Source organism: Parasteatoda tepidariorum, chromosome 3 (genome assembly GCF_043381705.1).
Source record: "Parasteatoda tepidariorum isolate YZ-2023 chromosome 3, CAS_Ptep_4.0, whole genome shotgun sequence".
NCBI lineage: Eukaryota > Metazoa > Arthropoda > Arachnida > Araneae > Theridiidae > Parasteatoda > Parasteatoda tepidariorum.
The window spans coordinates 89731239-89741146 of record NC_092206.1 but is presented as its reverse complement, the minus strand read 5'-3'; the positions used below and the strand labels follow the sequence as shown (position 1 = coordinate 89741146).

General features: G+C 30.3%; 1 protein-coding gene across 5 annotated transcripts in view; it reads left to right on the top strand.

Moving 5' to 3' along the window:
• Positions 1-9908, top strand: part of LOC107450760 (D-ribitol-5-phosphate cytidylyltransferase) — a 34635-nt gene that overhangs the window by 16346 nt on the left and 8381 nt on the right. For 3 of the 5 annotated variants that reach the window (XM_071178956.1, XM_071178958.1, XM_071178960.1), the window contains exons 8-10: positions 1535-1639; positions 3769-3814; positions 6622-6710. In XM_071178956.1, the coding sequence (XP_071035057.1) occupies positions 1535-1639; positions 3769-3814; positions 6622-6710 (240 nt within the window). The remainder of the gene's footprint in view (positions 1-1534; positions 1640-3768; positions 3815-6621; positions 6711-9908) is intronic. The other 2 variants (XM_071178957.1, XM_071178959.1) reach the window with 1 other exon arrangement.

Here is a 9908-nt window from a genome sequence, read left to right as displayed (position 1 = left end):
ATAATACAGTACAGAACCCGTTATCCGGAAATCAGAAAACCGGAAAACCAAAAAACCGGAACGAAATTCGATAAATTTTTCCGCCATTTATCCGGAATAGCGATGGTCCCGATCGTTCCGGATAATCGGTTCCCTACTGTATAACTTTCTTCCTACTCCAACAATGGAAAAAATCTCATTAAAATTAATGTAGATATTTTGTTTTACAAATGTAGGTATATAGACTTTACATTTTAGTGCTAAAATTGGAAATCAGGTTTCTAATGTGCTGCCTTAGTCTAGAATACTTAAGGACATTTCACAAACTGCGATATAGAATTTTAAAAAAATAATGAAAAAAATCATTATCTTTTATAAGAATTGCATAAATTTTACTAAAAAATTCTGACAAGGAAGCTCATATAAGTTTCTTTAATGACTTGATTTTATATTTTTATGTGTTAACATTTAAATTTTAAACTCTATTTGTAGTTTAGAGTTCTACGAGAATAAAATTCAACATTAAATTTTTTTTCTGAAACTGCATTTAAAAATTAATTAATAAAAGAAATTGTTTCTATAAATTTTGTATTTATTTTATAACCGCCGCTGAACAGCCAACCCAATTTTCAGTTTATGTCTACCAATGTTTAACTCTGTAGCCTTCTAGTCTTGAACCCAATCCAGAAGCCACGCGAACTCCTGGAAGTCTTGAGAGAAATTTGCCTGAGAACTTTTCAATGGAACTAACCTGCATTTGCATTACATGGAGAAAAAGGCCATGAAAATCTCCCACAGTTAGCCTGATGGCAAGGAGACTCTTACCCATGTTCCTACTACCACTGAACATTTTACGTCAGCAGTGAGATCTCATTGCGAAATTTGTCTTGACCACCCATCACTGGGATTTGAATATGAGTCACTTCATTGGGAGGCGAGTGTTCTATTCCCTGAGCCATCAGGATCTTGTTATAACATTTGACAAAAGGCCATATTGTAAATCTTTACTATATTTAGCAAAAAGTGCATATTGACATGTGTCAGTGTAGCTGAGAGGTTAGAGAGTTGTTGTCCTAGAGAGACAGAGATACCGAGTTCGATCCTTAGAGCTCAAAGAAAATGTAAAACACTATAAATGTAATATAAGCTTTAATTTCTTCCCGTTTCTTCTAAAATGTTCTAATTCGTTATTTTCTGTTCTGTTATTTAGTCCTATAAAAGATCTCAAGTCGAAAGTCCAGTTACCTTGTTTCCTGTACGCTCGAAGGTTCTAAATAAATCTCTTTAACTTTCTGGACTGATTCGGATTTATTCTACGTGACAATATTAGAATTCTTTCCTACATATTGTATTTAAAAGGAGTCCAGATTTTCTCACTTAGAAATCATGATCTACCTCTCTTTATTATATGTATTAGTAAAACATCAATCCTTGTTTGTAACAAACAGTGTAATAGAATAAAAATATTTTTCTGATATTAAAATCAGTTTTTTAGTGTTATGTAAGATAATTAAATACATTCACAAATATTTATGATGAATGAAATCACTTTTAGTGTTCTGCTTATGATTTAGAACATGGAACAGAATGTCTACATTTGGTGCAGAAATATGCTGGAGTAAAGGCAAAGCTACTCCCAGGAACATCACATTTATGGAAGGTATTGTGTTGGATTAGTTTAAAATATTTATTGAACTCTTTATTTCTAGTTTGACAATTAAAAAAAATTTGCCACTGCCCAGTATGCATTTAACCTGTACTCCGAACACTGTTGTTTCTCATAATTTACCCTCAGAAGATATTAAAATATCGAATAAATGTAATATTATCAAGGAATAAATTAATATCAAATTGGATATAGCAAATATTTCAGACATTCACTAAAGCGACTATGTCATATTCACCAGTGAAAGTCGACATTCTCTTTATTTCACTCATTCTCGGTAACACATATATTTTTCTTTTCATTTAATTGGATGTAACATTACGTGGAAAGAGAAAAAAAAATTAATTTCATACTTTAATGTTAAATATTGATTATCTTGTATAAATAATATACAGAATAATCGATATTTAATAACAAACATTATGAACTTTTGTAACATTTCATTTTAAGCATTCTTGTTAATTGCCTTTTTTTCTGTAAATTTTGTAATGATAATAAAGTTCTCATACAAAAATGTGTGCAATGTTTTGTTTAATAAGTGAATACTTTAGTTGGAATGTTACTCGTTCAATATATATATGATAGCAGTGTGGCCAATCAGGATAATCAAAATAAAAAATATTGTTAAGTGATCATTGTGTGGAGAATAATATGCGGAATAATCCAAAATTAAAGTGCTTCACTCTCAAAGGGTAGGGAAAATTTTAAAAACAACTCCCAATGAACTCTTAAGTCACATGCCAAAAGCGATACAGTAACTACAATTAGTCTGTTGAATAAGTCGAAAGAATATGGTTCTCACTCTTAGTAAAGGAAAAAACTTAAAATGTTAATTGTTAATTCTTGCATACTTGAATCGAAATATAGAATAAAGACAGGATGCGAATAATTAGGTGTGAGAAAGCGTTTAACTTTGAATAATTAATTAAAAAGGAGAATTTAGATAAAGAAATAACTTAAAAAGAGCTTTTTATGTTACACACACACACATATCAGGGTGCATAGCGTTTTTAAAAAGTGCTTAAAGGTGCTTATTTTTGTTTTTTAAAAGCCTTTAAAGGTGCTCTTTTCATTGGGTGTTTTTAAAAAGCGCTTAATTTTCCTCTTCCAAAATGAGATTTTTCCTTTACCAGGTTGATTTTTGCTATGAATTATGAAGAAAGACACTGTTCACATTGTTCTATTCAACGTTTTCACAACTAATTCAACCCCAATCTATTTCGGCGTATCGTCAGTCCATAGCATATGAAAACACCATTCGATTTATATGATTCAAAAATTTTGACATGACGGTTAAAACCAGATAAAACCTTCAATTGTCTAAAACTTTTCAATCTTACCTAATTGTGATTTTTTTACAGTGCTTGAAAAGGGCTTTATAGGTGCTTATTTTTTGTTGAATAATTTGGCTACGCACCCTGACTTCCAGCTTTGGGACTTAGCTTTTAATTCCTAATCCTCACAATATTATTGTCGCCCCAGGTTCAGAACAGTTTTAACTAATTCAAGCAGTTTAACACACATTTACAATGAATAACACCTGTAAGGATTTTAATAAATCTGTTGAAAATTTTGTTAGGAGAGTAAAATTATGAAGGTTTACATCAGCCGAAGGTATTTATATAATATTATTTTGGAAACAAGGAAAAATAGAACAGCCCTTGATTGAAGATGATAGAGGAAAGTTGATTTTTAACGTAGGAAATTATAAGCGGTTTTGTAAATAGAAGGAAATGGGATTATTTATATTAAAAAAAGTTACTGTATTTTGAAATGGCCGTTACTTAAAATTTGTCTTTAAATAAATTATTTCATTTTCGGAATTTAGTCCTTTGGTTCAGAGTGCTCACTAATATCATATCTGTATCTTCTTAGTTGCATTCCAGGTTTGGTAGTATAACTCTTACACCATTTTATTATTTAGTATTTGTTTGAAGAAATACATTCTTTGCTATAATGTCACCATTATATTTAGATATCTAGCATCATGTGTTTAAAAAGAAATAATTTCAAATTTTCTGGCAAATTTTCATAAGGAACTAAATTGTATTGCTCTTTTTATGTGTGATTTTAATCAATAGATTAAATTGGAATGATAAATTATATTGTTCTTCTATTTCTAGGTTACTCATCGCAAAGATATTTACACAGCTTCTGCAATGGTGAAAGGTAAATTAATGTCTTTTTTTTACCATACTCATGTGCTTTAAAATAAAAACTAACGTTTAAGTTTTAAAATGTTCTAATCTTTATCTGCTTTTTACCTTAACGTTTAAAAGCTTAATTTTTGTCAAGTTTTCAAATGTTTGAATTTATTATCTGTTGTTGGTTATATTGTGGATAACATTGACATGAAGAGTTCAAACTTTGGGTACTATAGTCAAAAATTCATTATGCTGTAAGACATTATGTTGTGAGAAACAATGCAGTTCCTATACTATACTTAATCCCTGATTTATAAATAAATGTTCAATTTCAGAAAAATTATATTTCAAGTGACTTACAAAAAGAAATTTTCTTTTGAAATATTGATGCTTTTGTTATTACAGATATTTATAGCAGTTTAATGTTTGATTAAGCTCAATATATGTTCTTCGGTTGTAATTTGGTTAATAATAAGTTTAGTGAAAGAACATGTTAAGGTGTTATTGCATGTTGCTAGATTTGAAATCAGTTATCTTTAGCAAAGTTGCGATTTTCCATCTTTTTCAAGGATCATTAGCTCATTAATAGGCAATTTTGCAGTCTCCTTTTATAGAACTATTTTAACTTTGTTCCCATCACCATTTATGGCAATTTAATTGCTGTCCATTTTATATTCCCCCACAGCATGTTCAATATCTTTTCTTAAAAAGAATAGCAATTATTAGTAATATCAATTTGCTTTGTGTATTGATGATTTTCTGAAATATTTTTTAGCAGTGTTTAATTTTGGTTTTCATTTTTAAAAGCCCTTTAAAGTGCTTATTTTTCATTGGTGATCAAAATGGACTACAGGTGAAGTCGAGCAGAACTCTCTACCTATAACAACACTTCGCCTGCTTTGGCATAAGTCATAGGAGAAGGAAGTACGTTAGTTTCTGTCTGGAACTTCAAATAGATCAAAAGCTTAGTTCCAAAAGAAAGCTTCGTAGAATTTAAAAAAAATATTTTTGACAATTGAATACGAAAACATTAAGAAAATGGAAAATAGCGTAGTACATTTCTATACAACCGAGAAGAGAAGGAGAGGGGTCAGGACGTGGACAGATGGTTAATTCGAAGTGCTGCAACTGGCACAAAAGAGCAACAATTTTAGACATTCTGACAGACAGGCAAATATCTGGACATATTCTCCTCTTTCCAATTCATCATTTTCTAACCTACAAAACAAATTTATCATTTTCTAACTACTAAAACCTACAAAATTTGACTATCCAGCAAAGAATGCAATTCTATCAATAATTTTTTGTTTCCTCCTTTAATTCAACATGGAATGTCATTTTCCAGTACAATGCTAGTGTTTTAAGACAAAGTTTGTATCTTTCCAATCATTGAATAGAAGTTTGATTTTTGTTATTGACAGGTTCATCTGAAAAAAATAATTGTTGATATATATGGTTGATGGCGTAAAGCTAAGCGCAGGGAACTCTAGGCGTTACGAATTGTCGTAAGACTTCCGGGTTACTAATTCTGACTCATTTTTATGCCTAAGCTTCAAAACATGCACCATCCAATATTATTATATTTTTCGTGTTTTCAATATGACACGTTCTTTTAATCTAACTTTCAATGGAAGAAACAACAAATAAATTTGGAAGACTCCGCAAGCGTGCCGTAATGCTACCTAAAAAATAACAAATGGTGCTATTTTATGCAAATATAACCAAATAAAGGATAAATCTCAAAACATGGTTAACCTTACACTTTATTTATGCTGTGATAATAATCTATATTATATAAAACGCTAATACGTATGTATCAATAAAACCGATGATATTTCTTTTCTCGCGCTGGCAACAGTTTTCATTTTTAATTGATTGGATTCGGCGCGCAAGAGCACGTAGTGAGCATCATATGGCTAATCTATATTATATAAAACGCTAATACGTTTTAATTGATAGGCTTTGGCGCGCAAGAGCTCGAAGTGAGCATCATATGTCTAATCGGGTGAATTCTCACCGAATTATCAAAAAAATCTCACAAAATTATCTTCATCGAAGCTACATCGGCTTTGATGAAGATAATTTTCATCCGGCGTTCAATACTATTTCATATTGTTTTACAACACATGGTTTTAGCCCTCGGGTGGGAAAGACTTTAAAACAAAACTTACAACAGTTACTTTTCTCAACAACTGAAATTTAGAATAGTGTGATTAAGAAAAATATGCGAATTGTTTGCAATTTCAAATTAATATTGAAATGCACAGGTTTAGAATTTTCTACAGTGAAAAGTTTTCGGAACTTCAGTGTTCAGAAAAGTATACAAAAGCTAGACGTTAAGAACGTATCCAATGAGCGAGCATCGGATTGCGAAGCAATCCGAAATGAACTGCGAACCAGTTCCGGGGGTTGGCGAGCAGCAGCGAGCAGGGGGCGAAGCCTCCTAGTTTTGTTAAATTAGTTTTAGGCTCACAACTTGTTAGAATTTTTAAATTACAGAAAACTGTTATGAATGGTAGAATTACGTGTAAATTTAAATGCAAAAATTAAATAATAAAACTTCCTAGAATATTAAGCCTGCCCAAACATCGCCTCGTAAGCATAATATAAGCAGAGGGATACACCGAAAGTTTTTTAAATTTCTTTCTGTTTTAGGAGGCTTGTTATTGTTTATATTCAGGCAACCATCTGTAGGTGGGTTAAAAATATATTCATCTAGAATACAGTCTGAACCTATTATTGTTATGGACAGTATCACTATAAATAGATTTCATTTTGTTCCTTTTAAAGCAAATAGTGAAATAAAATGTTTTTGTTTTTTTTTTCTTTCAGAAAGTCAGAGTGTAGGCATAGTTTGTAACAAGCCATTTCCTGCTTTTCTACCATTTTTGAAAATATCTCTGAGTAAAAAGTTTAAAAGTGTAAGTCTTGGTTTTTATGTAGACAGCAAGCATTATTTATTATTAGTTTATGTCAAGCCTTCTTTAACAAGATTCGGGGTGCAATAAGGAAATATTTTGTCATAAAATTGGTTCGTTTAGTGTTTAAAAAACTCATATAAAACTCTTGCTGGTATGGACATAAAAAGAATTAATAGAAAATTTTTTCATAGACTTCTTGAAAAATTTTTTTAGTTAGTGTAAAAAGATTTTTTATGTATATACATGTTTTTTTTTCTCTCCATTTGTTAACTTTTGCATATTTAAGCAAAATTCTTCATTAATAATGTGTGTAGTGTATCTATCACTACAAAAATATAACTTTGAATTCACTAGTATATAAGACATGTTAACTCGATTCTATGGTGGGGCTTTCCATAGATGAAGGTAAACATTGTCGATAACTACTATCCCCACATTGGTGACGACCTGTACGTGATGTGAACACGCCTGCCTTGGCAGAAACGCCCACTATGATTTGAACATGCCTACGTCGATGGATGATCCACATTGAACAGTTGACTTGCTACTTGTGACCTGCGACATTGTCCTCCTCAGGCTGTTGCATCTCAGTCTCGATCACACATAACGTACAACGTATACACTCGACTGCTAAGGCAACACTGGATCGACCATGAACTTAATACAGCTCTCACAATCTGCACTCAAAAGATACGGTGATCTTAATACAGCTCTCACAAAACTGCAATGAATCAACTAGTGGTATCTGTTAATCGAATTCTATCACAGCTATAATTCTGGTGGGAGAGTACTGTAGTGTATCTACCACTACAAAAGTATAATTCCAATTCGCTAGTATGTAAGATATGTTAACTCGATTCTATGGTGGGGTACCTTTCCATAGATCAAGGTTAACATTGTCGATAACTACTATCCCCACAATGTGTTTTGCTTAAAATACTCACAAGGAGTAAAAAAATATGCAGCAGACTCATTTTTTATTTAAAAAATATTAAATAATATAGGTATAATGTCACATGTCCCCAACACACATATCTGAACTTTGAAGTAATTAACTTTATTACGAAAGAGTTATTTTTGTCCGGTAAACAATAATAAAACGAGCATTATAATGAAACAATTATAAAGAAAGAACATTTTTATTTGAACAGTAACATTTTTAGTTTACGATACAATAACAATTTTGTTAGTATAAGAATGACTACTAATAAGTTAAAGTAATCTACTTACAAATATTTAGATAGTTATGAATACATTCTGTTAGTAAGCATAAGAATACTAAATTTCAAAACTTAAGCTCTAAAACTTACTTAACTTAAGCTTTTTGCTGGCCAAGCAAGATATTATGAATTGTTCTGCCATTGTTGAGGTTTGAATCTGGTGTCACCTCATCACAAAATACATACACTGTCTTTTCAACTTATATAAAAACACTTTTCTGCCATCTATAATCCTGCAACAACACATATGAGAATTTTTTAGTTTATATTTAAACTTTCTGTTTTTCTTTAATCAGTATTAATATAAAATTAAATAGTAAAGTGGCAGTAATGAACTACCTTGCTATGACCTGACTCACTTAAATTATCTTAACAACTTAAATCCTTTTTCCTATAAAGAGTTAAAAAAGCTCTTTTTCTCGTGTTTTTCTTTAGATTAATTAAGGCTTTTCATTATTATCATTTTTGTATCGAATGAACTCAGTTCTCTACTGATACCAGTTTTTCTAATTTCTGATTTTAGTTTGTTGTTCTAAGAGTTATGATGCTATTTTTCTGAATATTTGACTGGATTAAAAAAATGAACTATAGCGTTGTGCTGTAACAATAGAATTTACTATTTTGCCAAATCATAAAGAAAGTTTCTATGTTTTCAAAGTTACCTTTTATAACAGTATATTTACTAAAAATTTTTATAAATATTTTAATTAAAGTTTTAATACTTAAAATATTGTCTGTAAAAATACTACCTGTAACAAAATAGACATCGGTGTTATGCTCGGCTATTTACTTATAGATAAAAAGTTTAGCCTAGATATGTCTAAATTAATTTATAGAAATTTAAACTTCTTGGAAAAGAAAGTTCTATTTTGCTTATTATGGACATATTTTCACTATATTTTACCTCCTTGAAACAGGGGCGGATCAAGAAATTTTTCCTGGGGGAGGGGTCATAGACTCAGATTCCCCCCCCCCCACAATTAGTTTCTTGTATATATAAAAAAAAATTTTTTTTTTTTTGAGAAAAAAAACAGAGGTTTTTAATGCTAGTCTTCTCATTTATTTGTTTCATAATGAACAATAGAACAATACATAAATAATTCAAGTATTCAAAATCTTTAAATAATAAATGTAATGCATTTTTTAGAAACTTTGGCAAATCTGTTAATGATTTTTTCAACATCCAAAGCAATTTCTCAATGAATGTTCAGTAATGTGAGTTCATTTAATCGTTCTTGATTTTGAGTTGCTCTAAGCCAAGTTGAGTGATGGGTATAAATCGATGTCGCAGGCATTAATAATCTTGGAAAGATCGACCTACCTATGTATATGCCCCCTTAAATAAATTTTAAAATATTTTATTTCTTTTGTAAACTATTAAAAAAAAAATTTTTTCAATTTGGGGAGGGGGGTCATGACCCCTATGACCCCACCGCTGGATCCACCACTGCCTTGAAATACATACAAATGTTTATTTTTATACAGTACACTCGATATTTCGAAAACTTTGTTATGTCAGAAAAATATTTTTCTCCCAAGCATTGCATATCCACCTAATAATAATTTGAATTCCAATGTCGGAGAGTTTCTTTGTAAAACCTTGTTTTGACGAATTTTTTTCGAAATAGAAATTGAATTTTTTCGGAAAAGTCACAAAGTTTATTGTAAACCAATTCTCTTCTATTTAATGGTATAATTATTTTTGTCTTATTATTAAAAATAAAACTAGAATTGTTGTATTTAGACTTATAGTCAACTATCATTACATTCATATTAATTAGTAATTATTCTTATGTTTCATGACTCTACTTCTTAGAGTAATATTTTAGAATATATTTTTCTACTTTAGAGAAAACATGTTCAGTTCTGAATTTGTTCAACTTTGAGATATCGAGAGTATGCTGTATATAATTTGATTATATTACTTTACTTATATGTTAACATTTTGCTTCAACATTTTAGATTCATGTAGTAAAAA